The 21,462-nt window shown below is 46.2% G+C and overlaps 1 protein-coding gene across 6 annotated transcripts in view; it reads left to right on the top strand.

Annotated features, from left to right (window-relative positions):
• NISCH (nischarin) overlaps positions 1-21,462 on the top strand; it is a 441,586-nt gene that overhangs the window by 112,463 nt on the left and 307,661 nt on the right. For all 6 annotated transcript variants that reach the window (XM_069643185.1, XM_069643184.1, XM_069643187.1 and 3 more), the window contains one exon: positions 13,147-13,242. In XM_069643185.1, the coding sequence (XP_069499286.1) occupies positions 13,147-13,242 (96 nt within the window). The remainder of the gene's footprint in view (positions 1-13,146; positions 13,243-21,462) is intronic.

Below are 21,462 nucleotides of genomic sequence, written 5' to 3'. Positions count from 1 at the left end.
TTCAATCTCGTTCGTGGTCATATTCCTCAAATCGGCATAACATTTCAGACCAAGTCTTGTAGATGCTTTTTTGCCGTCTATATTTTTGCTGCAATGAAGTCAAGCCAACGTGAGGCCTGAATGGGACTACTTCACTTCAGGGACTATTTTTTACTCGGGTGTGGTTCTGGGGGAACTTCTTACTTGGGACTTCTTTGAAGGCTACTTAAACCACGCCCGTACAGCAGCACATGCTTCGCGTAATTCTGCATCCAGCAGCGTAACTCACCGTGCCTGCAGTCAGCATCCAGTCTTCTGCCACGCCCGCCTCAAATCCTGAGCTCCTAGAAAAAGAGGAAAGAAGAAGGAAAGGATAGAACACATACTTTATTTTAATTCCTTACCTGATTTCGAATCCATCACGTCTTCGATCTTGGAAAAGACATTATTTCCGCACGCATCGCATCGCCAGCTGCAGCGCCGCGCCATACTCGCCAGTCCTCACAGCATTTTTCGATTTGGCGCTGCCTCCATCATTTTCCTCGCCGAACTCCAGCATCTAGGGGACAAAGAAATATAAGGTGAGCCGAGAGAGCCAACAAATACAATCTCTTTTTACCACCATAGACTTACCTGATTTACCACCGGAGGCATTATTCTTTAACATCCCGCAACCTCTTATGCCGCACCTGTAAGGAGAGAGAAAACAACAAGTTAAATACACGCAACTTTTACCGGACAGTGTTGGGTAATACAGACTCCTACATGAACGCCATCAGCTGCCACAAGACAATCTTCTCTTGGACCCGTCTGCAACACAAGAAGGGAATGGGACAAGAGTGAACATCGGACATATTGAACTCTTTGGACTTTATACTTACGGGTTCTCGCCAGGAACCTCGGAGTCAATATTCATCCGGAACTCTTCCAACGCCTTCGAACCAGTGAAGTAACTGGTATCTACGCGCCCCTGCATTCCACGCAGGATGGAGAGCTCATCCTTTAAAAACATAAGGTGAGATTACCGAAAGGGAATATTGGAAGTGGTTAGTGGGGAGAACAGTGGGGTGCCATTACTAGAATCCACGGGTGGCGAAATCCTTTACTCCACTTGCAGGAGAATACTTCTACGGGTCAAGCAGACGAGATTAGGCGGGCCAGTCCAGTCTGTCATCTCTGCACTACGCATCACTTTGGAGAAGACTGCAGCTGTCCGGGTCCGATCGATGCCCCTGTGGGAGCCAGGTGAGCGTAACATGATGCCTCTCTGTTGATAAATTGAAAATAGATTTTTAGTCAACTGGTTACAGTAATCTGAAGGAAGCAGATTCTCTACATCCCGCAATGAGCGACTCTTTGGCATACCCCAAATATTAGCAGGCCTCCCCATTACCACCTCCAAGGGAGAGAGCCCAGTCTTAGTTTGAGGGGTTGTTCTCATCGCCAGCAACACGATCGGTAAGGCGTCCGGCCATTTTAACTTGGTGCCAGCACACGTCTTAGCGAGTTTGTTCTTTATAATACCGTTATGCCTTTCCACTAATCCGGCACTTTGGGCATGTCTGGCCGAATGCAACCGTTTATCAATCTGCAATCCTTCGCATATTTGTAGGATTACAGCAGCGATAAAGTGTGGCCCATTATCCGACCAGATGACTCTCGGCAGCCCGAACCTAGGAAAGAACTCTTTCAACAGAGTTTTTGCCGTGGTTATGGCCGTTGCATCTCTAACAGGGAAAGCCTCAACCCACTTACTAAATGCACAAATGACGATCAATGCGTATTTAAGATTGTTGCAACGTTCCATCTCAATAAAATCAAAGTGGATGACCTCAAACAGAACAGAAGGTGGAGCGAAACTTCCCCTAGGAGTCGAGGTACCTTTTCCTACATTGTGCTGCAAGCAGACCATGCACCCTTGGACAAAGCGCTCCGCAATTTTGAAAATGTTATCATTGGCCCATACACTGTAACATTTTAGTCAATTTACGCGCACAGACATGGGTCGGACCATGAGCCATAATGACCATGATTGAAATATAGGCGTCAGGGAGTAACCATTTTCCTTCAACATTGTCCACCCAACACCCATCACCATCCAATCTCCCTGCACCCTCGACCCATTTCTTGGTCTCCTCTACAGTAGCATCTGCTTGAATGTCTTTTACAGAATCAATACTTTCACCAAAAGTGCAAACGTTTCCAGTTTCCCTTACAGCATACATTTCAGAACTAAAATCAGTGGCAGTTTGTTTAGCTATCTGATCAGCGAAAGCATTCCCTTTTCCTATATCATCTGTAACCTTCTGATGTGCTGTACATTTTACAATGGCTAACTGAACAAGGAGTGCGAGCGCTGAAAGTAATCGCACTATTAAAGCGCCGTGCTGTATTTTTGTGCCATGTGAGGTCAAGAAACCTTGTTCTTTCCAAAGTCTACCGAAGTTGTGAACCACCCCAAAGGCATAATGACTGTCGGTATATATATTTACTGTAAGCCCTTCAGAAAGTTCACAAGCTCGAGTTAATGCTATATTTTCTGCGGCCTGCGCGGAATTATGCATAATTCTTTTGGTTTCCACAATCGTGCTTAAGGTAGTGACGGCATAAGCAACCGTGGATGTACCATTCGGAAGTTTGAAACAGGAGCCATCACAAAATATCTCTCCTTGTGGGCTATTCAAAGGCGTATCTTTCAAATTGATTCTACCTTTAGTCTCTTGTTCTGTAGTGTAAAGGCAATCGTGTGACGTTTCGTCACCATCAACAGTATCTTGCGGGACAGGTAAAAGTTCAGCCGGATTTAATACACAACACCTCTGAATTTGAATGTGGGGAGCAAACAAGATCAATTTGTATCTTGTCAATCGTGCGGAAGTAAGGTGTTGCGTTTGAGTTCTATTTAGAACATCTACAGGGTGAGGTACCATTAGGGTTAACGCATGACCCAGGACCATTCCCCTCGCTCTGTTTTACAGACGCAACAGCAGCAGCGAGGGCTCTCAAACATCTCGGCAAAGCGCATGCAACAGGATCAAGGGCGGATGAGAAATAGCCGCACGGCCTATTCTTCCCTCCATGTTCCTGCGTTAACACAGCCAAAGCACATCCATCACGTTCATGCACATACAACACAAAGGCCTTTTCATAATTTGGAGTTCCTAAAAACCGGCGCCGAACACAGCGCGGTTTTGAGTAAATGAAATGCTGTCTGGTGTTCCAAAGTCCATGGCAATGGCAAAGAAATGCCCTTCTTTGTCAAAGCCAGCATTGGTTTAATCGTTAAGGAAAAGTTAGGGATCCACAATCTACAGTAAGAAGCCATACCTATCAGGGCTCTAACTTCTTTCTGCGTATTTGGGACAGACATGCCAGAAATAGTTTTTATTCGTTCAGGTGTCAACCTTCTTCGCTCCTTTGACAGGAGATAGCCTAAATAGGCGACCTCCTGACAACAATATTGGAATTTTTTGAGTGAAGCTTTGTGGCCATGGTTTGCTAGATGACAAAGCAACAACATGGTGCCTTCTTTACAGGCACTCTCAGAATCAGCAGCCAAGAGGAGATCGACATACTGTAGTAACGTGCAAGTAGTAGGCAACTCGAGAGTATCGAGTTGCTCTTTCAATGCTCTACTATAAATACTTGGACTCTCAGTGTACCCTTGTGGTGCACGAGTGAATGTGAACGAGCGTCCACCTAGGGTCAACGCGAACAAATACCTACTATCCTTGTGTATTGAAATACTGAAAAACGCATTTTTGAGGTCAACAACGCTAAAGTGAGTGGCAGAAGCCGGAATCATAGTTAGTATCGTTGTTACATCAGATACAATGGGAATATTGAGGAGCCACAATTTTGTTAATAGCACGCAAATCAATTATAAACCGAAAAGGAATCGCATTATCACCTTTTTTGTACACCGGCAAAATCGGGCTGTTACACAAACTACCTGTAATTTCCTTAATTACTCCACGATGCACAAAATCAGAAACTATACATTTCAAAGCCTGTTCGCCTTCAACTGAGATCTTATATTGTGGAATGCGAGGCAGTTTTACTCCATGTTTCAGAATAATTTTAACAGGTTCAATTTGAAGAATGCCACATCATTATCATCAATTGCCCATAAGCATTCCGGAATGTTACTGAATTCTGGCGGTAAAGGTCGAGACAAAAACTGAGAGGCGAGTGATTGCTGAGGTGAAATTGTTAACCGAACTCCGTCCAAGGAGCAATGTATTACTGCATTCAATTCCTTCAGCTAATTTAACTCCAGCAAATTCTCTTCACAGTTTGTAGTAAGTAGAAATGGACACTGCTCCGTGAAGGGACCCAGTGTTATCGGTACGGGCAAAGAGACTGGACAAACTACAGGTGTGCCTGAAAACCCTACGGAAACGTTGGATTGCCCTGACAGGGGAATGTTTGGAACCCGTGAATGGTCAATGGAACACTTTTGTGCTCCCGTATCTACTAAAAATAGATGCTTCCTATTTCCCACCGCCATCTCAACGTAGGGACCTTTCTGATGAACGGGAATAGGCGTTGGTTCCAAATCCTGCTTCGGGCAATCCTAGCGAAACAGAATATTATCAAAAGGAAGCTCTTCAGAGAGGTACGCGGCAGAGGGGTGATCAAAAATGTTTCTATTATCCACACTCGATACTTGTTTTTCCTGTGAAAAAGGTTGCTGTGATTCTGGCTTAAACTGACCTCTACCAGTGCCCCCTACACCTGGGCGACCTCTGGATCATCTACCCATGTTCCCAAATGACCTTTGCTGCAAGGTCGGACATCGCGCCAGTGGCCTTCCTGTCGACAATAGGCACACTAGTTAATGGTTACCGGAGCCAGGGGCATACTTCCCTGTGGAACATATTTACCTCTAAATTGCGTATTACCCCCTCTAGGGCTTCTAACAATCTGTTGTAATAGTACTTTTGTTTTCAGGTCACCCTTTCTTTTCTCAAGTTTTTCCTTTTCATTATTCACACGATTTTCATAGTACAGAGCCATATGCAGTACTTCTGATTGAGATTTCGCCTGCCAAGTGCTTTCGGAGGACATAATCTGCAACTGAATGTCAGGCAGCAATCCACGTACAAATTTGTCGACAAACAGCCTTTTCCCTGACTCTGTGCCTAAGTCTTGTCCACTGAAATCTGAAAATACCTGTTCGAACCAATTAAAGAACTCGGTAGCACCTTCAGACTTTCCTTGGACACAGGCCATAAACTTGTCCCAAATGATTTTTTTCAGGAACTATAGTTTTTAATTTTACAATAATCCTATCAGGCAAAGTTAATATCACTTGAGGCGGTCTCTCGCCAGCTGGTCTTTCTCTGTCGAGCCTAACCATGTTATCCCATGTATCTCCTAACCCAGGTACATCATCTACAGTCCTAATCTGTTTCCACAAATCAACTGGCAGGAGTACAGGAAATGATAAATCGATATCACTTAAGGTGAATACCGATGATTATAAGACCGAATCTATTTCTTTATAGAACCCCGTTGGATTCTTTCTTATATCAGGAATAGATTGCTTTATGGTGTTCACTTCCTGTCTCGAGAACGGGACGTGAACAAACTGCGATACATAATGTGCAGGAATGTCCACAGCGACTATACCTTGTAAAGCAGCGGCCGCAATCTCAACTTTTGGGACAAATGTCGGAGGGACCTCTCTCATAGGCAACTGAGAAGTAGGTAGCTCCGAACGCTTACTAAGCAACAGAGCCAAATCAAGTGCTAAGGCAGTCGAAGAGGTATCAATCGAAAAGGCTCTCTTATCAACACTCAACAATTCTGCGGGACAACAAATCTGTCTTTTTACACACTCATTCTGCAGGTATTCTACCATAACCTGTATCACTTTCTTTTGCATTTCTAACGTATACTGACTATATGTGTCATACTTCGTCTGGAGTTATCGACATATCCAAAATCCATCTTATCGCATCCTTTGTACAAATTCGCGCTTCCTCACCTATCAATTCACGGCGAGGAAAAAAACGTTTCTGCAAAAAATATAGTACCTAAACTATCACCATTAGTTTCTTAATTCTGTAACTCTTCCAACTCCTTCCTATATAAAAAAAATCCTCTTGACATGCTCATATACTTTCTCTGCAGTATCCCTAGACAACGCTAAGGTATTCAAATCCCGTAACCCTTGTGGGAGATCTACATCGTTTAATCTATTCCACATTATGCTCAAATGAATTCCTAACCCTTCAATAAAAACATTTTTCTCAGGGATACATTTTAGATTTTCGAGTGTGGAAAAAAACATCAGCTTGTTCACCCTTCTCCATACAATGTTTGGCCCAAGCAATCAATTCATTCTTTTTATCTGGGGACACAGTATTACGAGTCACAACCCTTGATCCCGCTCCCTGGTCTGCTAAAAGTGATGCAGAATCACTTGGAAGAGGAAGTAGGCACATTCTGAATGTCAATAGGTGGAGGCAAGGGGAAGGCAAAGGAGCGACGGCTGGAGGAACAACAGGAAGAACAATAGGGAAGACCAGAGGAACTATAGGAGGAGGAATAACGACAGGAAGGGGCAAAGCACCAGGAGGAGGGACGTACGGGGTGGCGCAGAGGCATCGGGCCTTCGTTCATGCAAAAGTTTGTTAATTCATTGGACGTATGAAAATCTTTTGAAGGGTACATTTTCTGAATGCCTAATTGAAACGCTCTGTCCGTGTTCCTAACTGATTCCAATTGTTTATTTTGATCATATAACAGTGCCTTTTCGGCATTTGTCATATGTCGACGCATATGTTTCTCTCTACTCTTTTGTTGCTGCAAATCTTCTGTTTTCCAACTGTGCAATGCGTCAAATGCTGCAGGTCTAGCCTGTTTCTTTATCAATACAGACTCTAAATATTCTAACCGAGGGATTTCAAAGCTACCATTGGTTGGCCACCGAAGATTAGAGTTATGTCTGGTCTGTCTGTGCCAAATATCATTAAATGCTATACTACCAAAGCCTTTCTTACAGTACATGGAACATGCCGGCGACCCCTCCTGTGGTGCGGGACGGCTATCTTCCAAAGATTGTCTGTCGGTGCGGAATAATGCCCTGAAGCAGGCAGACAATTTCCCAGGCATATCAGAATTCTGGTGTTACCTGGTCAAATAATTGTGCTCGCGAGTACAATGCGCCAAATTCAAATTGTCAGGGTTAAATTAAGAATCGGGTCACGATTCACCTGACCAAAGGACTTGGAGGCCCGATCGGGTTACTAAGGACAATTCTAAGGACCCACGTGTCTGGTGATTTCGGCAAATTTACCCACCTCGATATATGGACCCTTGTCAAGACGTCGTCTCGGGCTACAGCTCACTGTTCAGGGATCGGATCGTGCTGTTCTGTCGAGGAATTTGCTTCTCGTCCAGAGGGGCCTTTTTGTTGACACTGTCCGATCCCGGTCCGATAGCTGAGCCAACCTTCAACGAGATGAAGTCAATCTTCTATTCGGGCGCCATCTGTGGAATCAGAAAATACAATATTAAGGCTTTTACACCAGGCAAAGAGAAATACACCAACACGGGCTTGTAAAGATTCCCAGAATCTTTATTGCAATACTGAACAGTTTACAAAACAAGGTACACAAATAGCTATTTGGCCGTCAATAGATCAGAGACCACCAGCAGGTTCAATGTGAGCAGCGAACAGGAATTGCTAGCTGGACATCAGCATATTTATACAGTTTCTTCATAACGATGTCCAGCCTCCTACAAGTTAATCATGTACTGGGCTAGGGTTCGCGCCAGGTTGATTCCTAATTTACATATCTCGTGCATGCGGTTTACTTCTTAATACATTTACTAACAAATACTATTATTCTCTGGGTTTAACTTTACACTCTTTACACATTTGCTTCAATGCAGGTCAAACGGATGTTTCGCATGTCATGTTTAAATAGCGTTATTGTTCTTGTATACTTGTAGGTTAACATCGCCGATTCAAGTTATCCCCTGATCCCAAGGTCAACAAAGGACAAGGTCTACATGACCCTAACATGTAGCCTGCAGGCAGGTTGAACATTAACTCGCCTACAGAGGTTGAAGAGGTTAAAGTAAGAACAAGAGAACACAGGTCGGCCATTTTAGGCCACAGGGTGACTTTGCACGACAAACTAAAATGGCGGCTTTAACCTAAAATGGAGGCTTGGTTAACTTAAGGTCACGACCTTGCGATGCGGATTTCCTCACAAAGCGACTGGGCATAGGCCAACATATACAATGAGGACGAAACAATATCATATCAGTTTTGACAACGTGATAAAGGTACACGTTTCTTACACGCACTCGGGCACCGCAGCACACCAGGACAGCGAGGCAGCACTCGATGAAGCACTCGCTTGAAAGCGCCTTTATTTCTTTGTGTCTGAATCCTTCCCCCATGCCCTATGGCCCACTACCTGGAAGCGCTGTAGTGGTAATAACGGGATGAATGGGTTATCACCTGACAAAACAGGTTCTTTACACATCATACCAAGTACTTCTATGTGGGGGCTACCTGAGGGCAACCCTGTCATGTGATCCCAGTACACGCCAGGAATAACTTGTGACCATTCCCAGTTATGACACAGGTCTAATTCTAGGCCCATGCAAGTGTCCATCTTTGGTGCCTGTGGGGGGGGGTGAGGGGGCGTTCTTCTCAGTTACTTGTTTACTTGATGCCACTACTCCTATATATGTCACCTCACCCTAGTTGTTCAGTAAGAACCTGATCAGATAGTGGGGCGCTAGAATTCCCCTCATAACACACTCCATTGGGATTTCTCTGCTGAACCCACTACCAGTAAGTCAGTCATCAGTATATAATGAGTTCCACATCCCCATCCCAACCCGGGTGCCTCACCCATACCTACCCGCGTGAGCTAGCCCTGTCTCCAGGGGTCCCTTTCATGACTTACTGACCCATGAAATGCCAGTTTTCCTGTCATTATTTGTTTGGATTCCCCCTTCCCTATGAAGGGGGAAATCGAAAAAAATCCTAAATATGACCCCGCTCTGTCAGGGCCTCTATTTACATCACCACTCACCTCGTTCCTCTCACACTCTGCTCACAGAAAGCGCCAGCGTCCCTCTACTGCCAGAGGTCCATAGTCCATGACTGTCATCTCTCAGTCCTACATCATCGGGAACAATGTTAGGACTCTTGCCTACTCCATCGACTTTGTTGCTTTTTCACACACAGCAGTTTGTGTTAGTGGAGTTGCAATGAATCAGATGGCTTGGATGGCTGAGTGGATCCGTTTGTGTGGTAGTATGCCATTGTACGTGTGCTACGTGTATAGGTAGGAGGCAGGGGAGGCTGGGGATCTGGTGGCTGTTTGAATGTAGAGAATGAGAACTTTATGATATGGTGTCTGACCAAGCCCAGGTTGTGTTGTGATTTTGATCTGGCTGTTGAGGGCTGCAATCCAGTTGAGGGTTCTATCCTTGTCATGCATGGGAGACGATATGCAGTGTGTGAAGCCAAGGCCGGCGGCTGTAGATGTGGTGGCTGGGTCCGAAGGGTCTAGCTAGATATCCTAAGTTGAAGTCACCTAGAATGTGACTCTGGAGATAGGTTTGATATTGCCTAGAGTGTGGGTGAGATTTTCCTATAAACCCACGATGGGCCCTGGCTGGCGGTAGAGGATGTGCAGGGTGATGGAGTCTGTGGGGGGATTGGTCAGTTTGAGTACTTGATGTTTGCAATGTTCATAGGTGGAAGTCTGAGACGGTCTAATTTGGATGGTGTCCCTGTAAATGATTGCAACACCACCTCCTCGGGGGGCAAGGCGGTCACATCTCAGTTTGGTGAAACACTTTGGTGTAGCAAGTGCTAGAGTAGGGCCAGATGCTTGTGCGAGCCAGGTTTCTGTAATGGCAAGAAGGTCTAGGTTTTGGTTCACTATCGAGGGATATATGTCTAGGGAGTGGGCAGGGAATGACCTCACGTTAGTTAAGAAGGGCTCCCAGGATCTGAAAGGGGGTGTGGGGTTTCTCCACAATGGTTTGCCCAGGCGACCTCCTGCCTCTCCCGTTCACTCCTGCACCTTAGTTTGTCCAGGCTGATGTTGCAGGGCTCGATACTGTCAGGTTGCAGCTGTTGATCCCTCAGAGGCTGAGATAAACCCTGCTTACCTCTACGAGGTTGTGGACTTCACGCGTGGTGGTGACTACTGCTGAGCCAACAACCCTGGGGAGAAATGTGAAGTGGATAAACAAAAAATGACAGGACTTTGCTTATGACACCCTCCCTTGGTTCTCCAATAGAAAGCTGTAGACCTAGAAACCAAATACTGAAGGTTAATAACTGAGTTTCCTACCTCCTGCTCTCCCTTCTCTTTCTGTAGAACTACTCTCCTCCTGGTTATCTGTCTGCCTCCTCTTAGAGCTTGAAAGCACCTCTGAATTCTCTTACTATCTTCCCAAAATGAAGGGTTTAGATAGAAGGATTCACTTGATATCTTCCTGGATTTCTTCACTCTTGTCTATTTTGTGTTTGTAGTTGTCTTCTTTATAGTTTCTTTTGACTTTTTACATCTATTTAATATTCTGTCTCTTTTAGGTAGTTTCTCTTGACCTAACTTGCTGTCCTGGTCAATTTCTGAGTTCTGATTTAGTCTTCTTTTTAAACATATTGTAGTCTGCTTATCTTTCCTCCTGTAAACTGCTAGATTGCTCTGCCTTTCAGAATTCTGTGTGTCTGCTGCTACTGGAGTCTCTACACGCTATGCTGATGCGCACTGCTGACTTTTCTTTCTGAATCTCACACTGCAGAACTCTTTCCACTCTTAAACTAAGCCCCTGATTTCTCCGTTGTAGCTTCAGATAACTGGGCGACGACTGATAACGAGGTTCTGGTGTGAGCCCCATGCGCGCTTTGCGGTGCCTGATAATGAGTAGCAGGTCTTAGCTCCTGCTTGTTGAACGGTGCCTGTGTGAGTCCAGAAATTACCCTACCTAAGCATAGATGGTAAATTATGTTGGCTGAAAACCAATCGCATCATATGCCCTACATCGCCAATACAGAATTGTCAGCATAACCATAGAGCGTCCATTTTGTGCCCTAGATCCGCCATTTGCTTTTCTTTGCCTTTCTGTTCAAAAGGCTTTGCAAAATGTATTTGATTTCATTCTGCTCTTAGACGAAGCAAGGCCACATGTTACATGTTGAGAGACCGGCCCAGACAGAAATGCCAAGCAGTACAGAAATGCATTGTTTTCCTCCCTCACAAGTCCCTGAAGGCAAGCAGAGAGGCATTTAATCACCAGGCCAGGTGCCAGCCGGTCTGAATTATACTTTCCTAGCGGCCCCCCTTTTGGGGCCCTCTTTTGTTCAGGCTGACCCCTAGTTCACGAATAGAAACCAGAAGATAGCATGCTTTGGAATGTTTCTCTCCTACGAACAGTTTGCTCGCTAAACAACTGCTTTGGGATCTCCATAACAACGGACCATGTCTGCTTACTGCAAATTGCAACTGTTAATGTTAAAGGATATTTGTACCGTGCACTATCACCACTGGAGTGGTCCCCTGGCGCTCTGGCGGCTCTGAAAAAGGGAGCAGGGGGAGTCGGTTAGTGGGAATAAGCTGGTAAAGTGTAAGAGAGCAGTGATGTGCATTGGCAGCCTCAGCTCGGTGGGTCCGTTGGCTGGGCTTGGGTTGTTTTTACGGTCGGTAGTCGTCGTGTGCTGTTGGGAAAGTCTGTGTGGTTTGTTTTGTTGTTGCGGTGTTGTGTAGTTTGTGCGGATTTCTGCGTTTAAAGGATTGTGGTTGTGTTTGGTTAGAGTTTGAGAGGTGTATGCAGAGGGATGACATTGTTAGTGGGTTGGTTAGTTGGCATTGCTGTCATTGCAATTATATGATTCCATCTAGGTGAGGCACATGCTGAGATTCACATTTCTATCTAGATGCGGCGCAAGCTAAAGTTCAGAAATTCTAACTGTAGTGCATGATAATATAGATTAAGAAAGAAGCGTGTCATAATGTGTCATAATTGTCATAATTGTCAATTACCGGGCCCTAGCTCAAGAAGATACATTATGGGCGGTTTTGATGTGTCACAAAAAGATTGTATGATTGTCTTTTTATATATATGATACTGTTGTAGAATGTTCGCTCTCTTGCGTCTCACGAGGTCTGGGTGATCACACGTTGCGAGACGTTAGACCCAGTTGGCCGACTGAGAATATTTGCTTTGCAATAAACCCTAGATTTTGGGAAGTGAACCTTGTCTGTCATATCACTAAATGTATGGTGATTGTGCCTTGTTTCCATGCGCGAGGGTCTTCAGGGCCTAGCACCTGGTAATGAGTAACAGGTCTTAGCTCCCGCTTGCTGGGCGGCGCCTGGTAATGAGTAGCAGGTCTTAGCTCCCGCTTGCTGGCCGGCGCCTGGTAATGAGTAGCAGGTCTTAGCTCCCGCTTGCTGGCCGGCGCATGGTAATGAGGAGCAGGTTTTAGCACCCGCTTGCTGGGCGGCGCCTGGTAATGAGGAGCAGGTCTTCGCTCCTGCTTGCTGGGCAGTGCCAGGTAATGAGGAGCAGGTCTTAGCTCCCGCTTGCTGGGCGGCGCCTGGTAATGAGGAGCAGGTCTTAGCTCCCGCTTGCTGGGCGGCGCCTGGTAATGAGTAGCAGGTCTTAGCTCCCGCTTGCTGGGCGGCGCCTGGTAATGAGGAGCAGGTCTTAGCTCCCGCTTGCTGGGCGGCGCCTGGTAATGAGGAGCAGGTCTTAGCTCCCGCTTGCTGGGCGGCGCCTGGTAATGAGGAGCAGGTCTTAGCTCCCGCTTGCTGGGCGGCGCCTGGTAATGAGGAGCAGGTCTTAGCTCCCGCTTGCTGGGCGGTGCCTGGTAATGAGGAGCAGGTCTTAGCTCCCGCTTGCTGGGCGGTGCCAGGTAATGAGGAGCAGGTCTTAGCTCCCGCTTGCTGGGCGGCGCCTGGTAATGAGGAGCAGGTCTTAGCTCCCGCTTTCTGGGCGGTGCCTGGTGCCTGGTAATGAGTAGCAGGTCTTGGCTGTACAGGGATGTTCTGGGGTCTCTGTGGTTCATCACAGGGCAAAGGTTTGCATGTTGTCTTGTGTTAAGGTCCATGGAATGCAGTACATCTTGCTCCTGGCTTGACTCTTTCCATCGCTTTTCTTTCTCACTATGCACAGATCACTGGCACACGAGGACTCGTTGGAACCAGCAACATTGAAGAGCACCTGCTGCCTTTCGATCTGTCTGTGTTTAAATCTCTCCACCACATAGAGGTAAGGCTCTGATGATGCAGCGCTATAGGGGCTGCCTGTCGCTTTCTCAGTAGTCTGAGCCACATTAGCAAGGCAATGCGGGTATGCGTAAAGTAGCACTGCCCTCTAAGACGAAGACAGTTTCCTGGAGAAAGAGTTCTGCATTTGGGCTAATTTGTGCACCCACCATGCCGTGCTGATGTGGCTCAGGTGATCTTCCACCGATGGCCACTAAGTGGCGTAGTGGACGCTTCCATGTGATGTTACCAAAATGTTTTTTACTGAAAATTCTTACCAAGCTGATTTTACCAAATTCATTTTCTCTGTATTTTCATTTTGTTTTTGGCGGGACCCTCCCCTTAAGCACCCTGTTTTTTTCTAGTTGTAACCCCACTCCAACTACCCCTGCACCCCTTTAACCCCTTTACTCCACACCCCAAATATCTTTTTAAAATACTGCAAAAAGTCATATTTTTTTCCGTAAAACCTTTTTCGATAGACATTTCGGTGTCATCACTGGATACCATATATTGTGTCTATATGTTCTTGCCTCTCCGTCCTTCTCGTCTGCTGATGGCACACTGCCATTCGTCTTCCCACACCTGGGCACTTAAGGGTGTTCTGGGAGACTTGCTTGTACAGAGCATAAGGCCTTCTATTGTGCAGATGCTGCGCCTTGTGCTATGCATCCGTTTTGGTCCACTGCATAATGCAGTCCCCGGATTGTTGCCCCGCCACGCGGCGCCTCAGCCATGTTTCTGCTGCAGGTTTCAGACAATCCCTCTCCAACTTCAGGCCGGACTAGGTACCCGAAGTGGCCCTGGAAAAAAAAATATCAAAGTAGCCCCACATTATGCCAAACGTGCCAACACAGCGCCTAAGCCCAACCCTTAGTATGAGGGGAATGGGACTATCCCCCCCAAGAAAAAGTTGAATGAAATTAGTCAAAGTGAGTGCATTTAAAGAATGTTTTAAACCTATTGGGATTAAAAAGTCCTGTTTTGAATATGTTCATAAACTCTCAAATATATCTTTAATGATAGAGGGACCTGGGGCGGTCCACATTTTGCAGATGGGGGGAATAACAAATTCATCCGGTATTAAAGGTGCCCAGACAACAGGCATCCCTAATCCATTCCTTCCCATTCCTGTGCTGGGAAGGGAGAACACCTGCACGCACTCATTCCAGCCATGGAAACAGCATGCGTACCCTCCCCACCCCCGTCAAGCAGGCCAGGAACCCGATGGGCGTAGGGTGCCCCGAAACTATTCCCAGTACCTCCTCCACATGGGTATCATGTATGGGAAAAATCATCTTTCCTGTACACGTGTGTGTGAAGCCCTGCAAACTGTTCCTGCACCCCGCTACACTGCTTACTAGCACCCCTCCCAATTGCGACCGGAACCCTGACAGCACGCACGCACCCCTGAATCTGACGCCCCATCTTACCTTTGCGTGCCTAGTCTTATTTAAACGAAAATATTAGTCGAAAATCTACAACTTCTGGGAAAGTCTTGGCATCGGAGACAGTGAAGGGAGTGGGAGGGAAAATATGGCGATTGGCAAAAACATGCAGATGGGAAAGCGGAAAGAAGGAAAAGGTAAGAGAGGAGGGTGTGCAAGTAGAGAGAACCGTCATATAGACACAGTGAGAAAGACGAAGTCTGATATAAAGCTACTTCGCAAGAAACCGAAAAAGATGGAAACAAACAGGGAAGGAGGCAGAGAGAGGGGCACAGGGAGGCAGTGTGGCAGAGAGCTAGGGAGAAACGCAGACTAAGAGAGAGAGGTATTTGCCAATCACCATGGGCGCGGCAATGAAATGGCAGCACGTGAGCTCAGCCTCAGTCGTCGAGGCGAGCACTCAGCCAGCAGCAGAGCAGAGCCAGCAGCCGAGCAGAGCCAGCAGCGCCCTGTCGGCACGGGCGCTCTGGCAATGTGTGATGCCAGCTCAGCAGGGCCTGTGCGGTTGATGCAATGCCCCTCACAAATGCGCAGGTGTGAGCCACTGGCAGAAAAGTATGCAGCAGCCAGTTATTGGCGAACCACCCAGTCTGGCCTGTTATTTTTCTTGAATGAATGTCCAAAATAATGTTATCCTTACCCCAAGACCCCCAAGCAAGAAAAGAGGCCCTATGCCCGAAGGCCTATCAGGGAATGTCCCGGTGGGCCAGTCCAGCACTGCCCAACTTCCTATATTTTAGCACCCACAGGTGAAGCGCCAGGAAATCACATTGCAAGAAACACAGGCTTTTATCCTGAGGGAAAGCCTGTTTTCCACATTGGCTACCAGAGCCTGTCCCCCCCCCCCCCAACCCCTCTCTCTGCCATTCTATGGGCTTCCCACTACTTGACCCCACTTTCCTGCACCAAAGTACACGCTCCTCAGAACCCCCTTCTGCCTCCCGTACACACACACTGTAGTCCAATCGCTTGCCTTATATAGATTTTTTTTATTTATTTATTTATTTTTAAAGCCGCCAACCTCAAACACAGCCACTTGGTATCTCCCCAGCACCACTGCTGTTTTTCCAGGAGATGTTAAATGGACCGATCAACCTCCATCTGCCAATCCATGGACGGGCAACTTACTTCTAGTTTCTCTTCTCTGTCGTAAGAAGCATATTGGGACGCAAACCCTTTCTTTTGCCTAAAAAGACCACTAACACCCTGGCTGCTGCGGCCCCTTAGTGGGTAGAATGGACCACCATTATCAATGCTGCATCCTCCTCTTAACCCCTGCAGGGTGGCCAATACCGCATCCTCGCAGCTCCTGGTCCTTCCTCTGTATCTGCTTTTAGCCCCCTGCCCTCACCACCATGTTGATGCCACCTCAGCGCTGGTGCCTCCTTCAGTTCGTCCACCGCTCGGTCCTCAATTTCACCACCCGCTTGGATTGTTCTTGTATCTCCCTGTTTGGTGCAGTCATAAATGCTAGAGGTGGTGTCCAGGACACCACTGGCGCACCCTACTCGCCATCGCTGGCCGGGTTCTCCAACACGCCCTCCCTGCCCTTGCTCACCTCCTTCAGCCGATCATCCCTGAGCTCAACTTAGAGGGAGTGTGAGGGGTTGCTCTGGTCTTCCCAGCCCCATGCACTGCCTGAGCATCTGAGGGCCCCACTCCTCTTCATTTGACCACATCTACGCCAACCCGCAATGCACAACGTAGGGCCTGTCCCACACTGGGATTAAAAACTCTGCCGCTGTCCAATATTTTCCTGCCATTTCAGTGCCACAGGATTGTGCCCTACCTGCCAACCACCGTTTAATCTACTGAAGCTCACGCCTATCTGCCTCCATGAAATGCCCCAAAATTGAACTTGACAAATGGCTCAAACACAACACAAATTAGAGATGGTTTAGACCAGAGGTCTGCAACCTGCGCTTGTCTAGATCTTGGACTATGACTCCTGTGACACCTCACTGTTGAATATACTGCCTGGGTCTGATGGTAGTTCTAGTCAAAAATATATCTGAAGAGTGTGGCGGGTCGAAAGCAGGAATCAAACACACTCTGGAAATGTTGAGTTTCTTTTAGTGACATTATAAAGAAAAGGCCCATCTCTCTCTATTGCTAGAAGAGTTTCTCTGCCTTACTAAAGGTCGAGTACAGAAAGACACAGAGAGCGAGGCAGGTGCCAAGAAGGAAGGCGAGCTGGATGGCGAGACGGAGGAGCAGCTGCGAGAGAGCTGCAGAGAACCAGGCCAAGGAGAATGGGATGCAGAGACACTGACAGGCTTCGAGGTGAGGCAGGAGAAAGCGTGCCTAGGGGGACGTGTCTCCAAGAAGCCGGGAGTGTTCGGAGAAGGGAGCTACGGCCAGCTAGTCCCTTTCCCCCATGCACCAGCGAGGCTGCCTGGGATTGTCTGAGTGGCAGGTGGGCAAGATCCTGATCTCGATGCGTTTAATTTGGAAAGACGCGTGAAAGCAATCACAGCCAGAGTTTTCAAAGAAAGGGAGAGCCCGGTTTGTGATACGCGCAATTGTGGAAAGCTGCATTGTTCCATGCAGGGTTACGTATTGAAGAAAAAAGACATTGAATAGAAAGCTTGCATGTATTTAGCCGGCAGGAGAGCCAAAGAGAAACAAACTAATTGAACAGTGCTGTGTCAGAAGGCACGTTGTTAAACGCTTAACAGAACAGTAAATAATGAAAGCGAAATGTGTTGAAAGCCATCAAAAGAAAGTGCATGAGGGAAAGAGAGTGTGCAGAGATCCCAAAAGGCTAATGTGAAAGTTAATGCAAATTAATGTGAAACTAGGAACAGTGTGGCCGTGGGCCCGTCCTAATGAACTATATATTTTTGTGAAATGAGGAACCGTGGCCCGTTCTGCGAAACCAAGTGAAAGAGGCACGAACATTAAGAAACCAACCCTATTGTCAGACTGGTCCCGCATAGGGGTGATAATACTAGGTGGTTTGCGAAGGTCTCTACAGGTGAACATTGTGAAAGAGAAGTACAAAGGTAGAGGATGCGAGTTCTCCCCAAGCTCTGAGAAATGGAGCTGGGAAGTGTTTCAGCCATGTTTAAGAGTTTGAAGACAGGCAAGAGCCGCCTGTGAAAGTAACTCAGAAGGAACTTTGTGAATATCTGTTTGTTTGACAATTGTGAAGCCGGGAGAGGGAAGCCCGCAAGAATCCACTGAGGAGAACTGTGAATCTTTTGAACTGTGCATACTATCCACTTTGAAGACACTTTGTACAAACCACATTGAAATGAACTTGGGGAAGGGAGTGAGCCACTTCCATTGCCATTCTGACATTCTTTTAATAAACCCTTTATTTTTATCAATTTTTCCACACTTTGTTTTTTGTGAAACGTGAGGGCAAGTATAGTTTTATAGACCTTTTCCTTTGTTTGACTGACTTGGACCCTTTTATTTTACTTTCATGGTCGAGGCGACTCCCATTATAGAATTAGGGCCAATTAGGAAGTCTCCACCCCAGTCAAACGTAATAAAGTTGTTGCCTCTTGTGTCTCTTCCTTATTGTGATACCATGCCTGCCTCACATACAGCTCAACTGAAACAAGTTGAGGGACACATGTTACTAATTGTGCTACCTCCAACTGGGGAAAAGATCATTATCAATATTGAAAACTCAGACAGAGTACAGACTATCAACCAATACATTTTTCTTCAGGTTCATATTCCTCTGAGACCAGGATCTGTTTTTCCAGTCTCAACTACGACTTGATACTTTTCCTATCTCCCTTTATCAACTCCATCAGCGGGACCATATTCTAAAAAATAAAAAAGAGCTCCTCAAGCATATGTAAAACCTAGTGCTTTGGGAACTTTGCTGGCGGGACAAGTGCTTTCAGGACATAATTCACCCTCTACCTCAAGGGCTCTCCTACCCGATTCAAAAAATCAATCTTCCATCCACAAAAATGATCCAGATATCGAAGGATCAGATTTATTTTTTAGCTTGACATGGAGGAAAGAGCTGTATCCCTTTTTTCTTCCGAATCAGGAAGCTAATCAGGTCAAACTTTAACACCACATCTCTACATGGCATCCCTGGAAGATGCTTTAACTCATGTAGTCACTCACCAATTACAAGCGGAAACCCAACTACAAACTGGGTTAGAACAGCTTATCACTATACAAACAAAACCCCACCTTCCACAAGGTATCTCAACAATGATATTACAAAGGCAGACTTTTGAAAGGTTGGCAGTCCAGTTTAGGTGAGAAGACCATCTTAAAATGTCATCTAGGACCTTTCTTGAGAGGTGCGCTCCAAACCTCCTATCAGCTACTTAATCTTCAATACAATGTCACCTTTGAAAATATTAAAGAGGGTCTATTGCTAAGAGTAGGTCAGACTAGCAATTTTTATCGGCAATAAATATATAACATCAGATTAAATGCAAGGGAAACTCCCTTGGAATTAGGCGAAAGAATAAAGAAACCATCTCTTTATGCTATAGGGAAAAAGACATTGCCAGAAGTAATAGAGATATTAACCATCAAACAATTTACTAATTACTTGCTTCTCTTATTACAAATATCAGTGTTACAATTGAATAAACCCACTCTTACTATGGCCAATGAAACGGCGCAACATTTTTCTGAGTCTGTCATTTTCACTTCCTACATAAAAATTCAGCAATCCTAAAAGTCCCCCTCATTTAAACTGGTATACCCTCAGCAGTCATACCAGATCTCCCTGAGGAAGTTATTATTGCAAGAGACTTCCCCAGTTTATCCACCTTAATACATACAATTCACTCACAATCTCCTCATATTCCTCATTGGGAAATTGGCAACAAGAACCTTCATGGCCACCTCTGAGATCTCGGATTGGCCAAGGACTCCCACGACTTAGAGGTTTATGGGGTATTCACAATCATGTCCTGTTAACTTCAGACACACCCAAAAATCCCAGACTGCCAAATCTTCCTACTCTCCCTTAGTCTTCGAAGACGACTATCAGTCATTACCCTTTTCAGTCATTAAACATCTAGGCTGTTCCGGAGGGAATGGTAGGGTAGAACGGACCCCAAGTGGAAAAAGATAAAGCAGTCCATGAAGCACCGACACCTAAAACCAAAAGAGATCTAAAAGCATTCCTGAGATTAATGGGATACTATTAGTAAATTCATTCCAAACTTTTCTAAAACAAAACTTCCAGGCTGACGGATCAACTTAAAAATACAGATCCACAGCAACTTCAGTGTAGAGGTGAGGGTAAAGTATGTTACAAAAACCTAAAGCCAACCCTGTGTCAAAGTCCCATTTTAAAAGTGGCAGATTTTTCCAAAACGTTCATTCTCCAAACAGATGCTTCCCTGACTTGATTAGTAGCCATTTTATTACAAAGTCTTAACATCTTAGAACACGCTATACTATTTGCTAGTAGAAAGCTCTTTCCTAGGGAGAAAGATTATTCAGTTTTGGAGTTAGAAGCTCTCGCTATAAAATGGGCCATCCTACATCTCAAGTACGATCTATTAGAAATAAAATGCAAATTAATCACAGACCACTCTCCCCTTGTATGGATAAGTCTGCAAAAAGAATCAAATCCACTGGTTATTCAATGGTTTCTGGACTTACAACCTTACTGCTTCACAGTGGAACATAAAAAGGAAAAAGACCAGGGTAATGTGGATTTCCTTTCAGAGTTCCCCTGTGCAGCATTCCCATCCATATCGCATAGGGGAATGGTATGTGAAGAACCTGAAGGTTTTTCACGACTCAGTCCCCGGGATCCCTTATTCAGGTGACCAGCGACCATCGCTATTGGATCCCGATCCTGTGGGTGGGCAAGCGAGGGAGGAGCACCTGGGTAGGGGGTTCTCGGGGGGAGCGGGGGTAGGGGGGACCAGTACCGAAAGGTGAGACATGGTATCTCCCATTTCCTGACCGTTGTTTTCCTTATATTCCATCTACCTTTATGGGATACTACAACTCCCTAATCAGCCCAACTACTGAGATGAGGAAGAGGAAGTCTGAGACTAGGAAGATTACCAGTTGTAACATGTACTGGCCATGTCCCTCTAATAAGGCCAGGCAAGGTCAGGCATACAATCACACGCACCTGAAACTCATAGACCGTTATCAAACTATAAAAGGTGGAGAAGGGAAAGACATAGAGGAAGACGGGGGCCACGAAGGAAGGCAAGCTGGATGACGAGACGGAGGAGCAGCTGAGAGAGAGCTGCTGAGAACCAGGCCAGGGAGAATGGGACACCGAAACACTGACAGGCTGCGAGTTGAGGCAGGAGAATGCTTGGTGAGGGAGCTGTGTCTCCAAGAAGCCAGGAGAGTTTGGAGAAGGGAGCAAAGGGGCCGTTTCCTCGATGCACCAGCAGGCTGCTCATTTCCTCCCCAGGGCCGCATGGCTGTCGGAGAGTGTCTGAGGGGCAGTTGGGCAAGACCCTGACCTCGACAAGTTGAAAATGAGATGTGCGAAAGCAATCACAGCCGGTGAGTTCAAAGAAAGGGTGAGCCCGGTTTGTGATGCACACGATTGTAGAAAGCTACAGTTTTACACGCAAGGTTAGACGTTCAAGAATAAAGACATTGAATGGAAAGCTTGAATGTATTTAGCCGGCGGAGGAACCAATGAGAAACCAAGTAAGAGTGGTGCCGTGTGTGAAGGCGCGTTGTTGAACGCTTCTTGAAAGATAACAGAACAGTGAATAATGAAAACAAAATGTGTTAAGCCATCGAAGGTCAGGGCACGAGGGAAAGAGAGCGTGCAGAGATCCCAAAAGGCTAATATGAAA

Source organism: Ambystoma mexicanum, chromosome 2p (genome assembly GCF_040938575.1).
Source record: "Ambystoma mexicanum isolate Mex_15411 chromosome 2p, UKY_AmexF1_1, whole genome shotgun sequence".
NCBI lineage: Eukaryota > Metazoa > Chordata > Amphibia > Caudata > Ambystomatidae > Ambystoma > Ambystoma mexicanum.
Note: the sequence above shows the minus strand (reverse complement) of the source record. Positions and strands in the feature narration are given on the sequence as shown.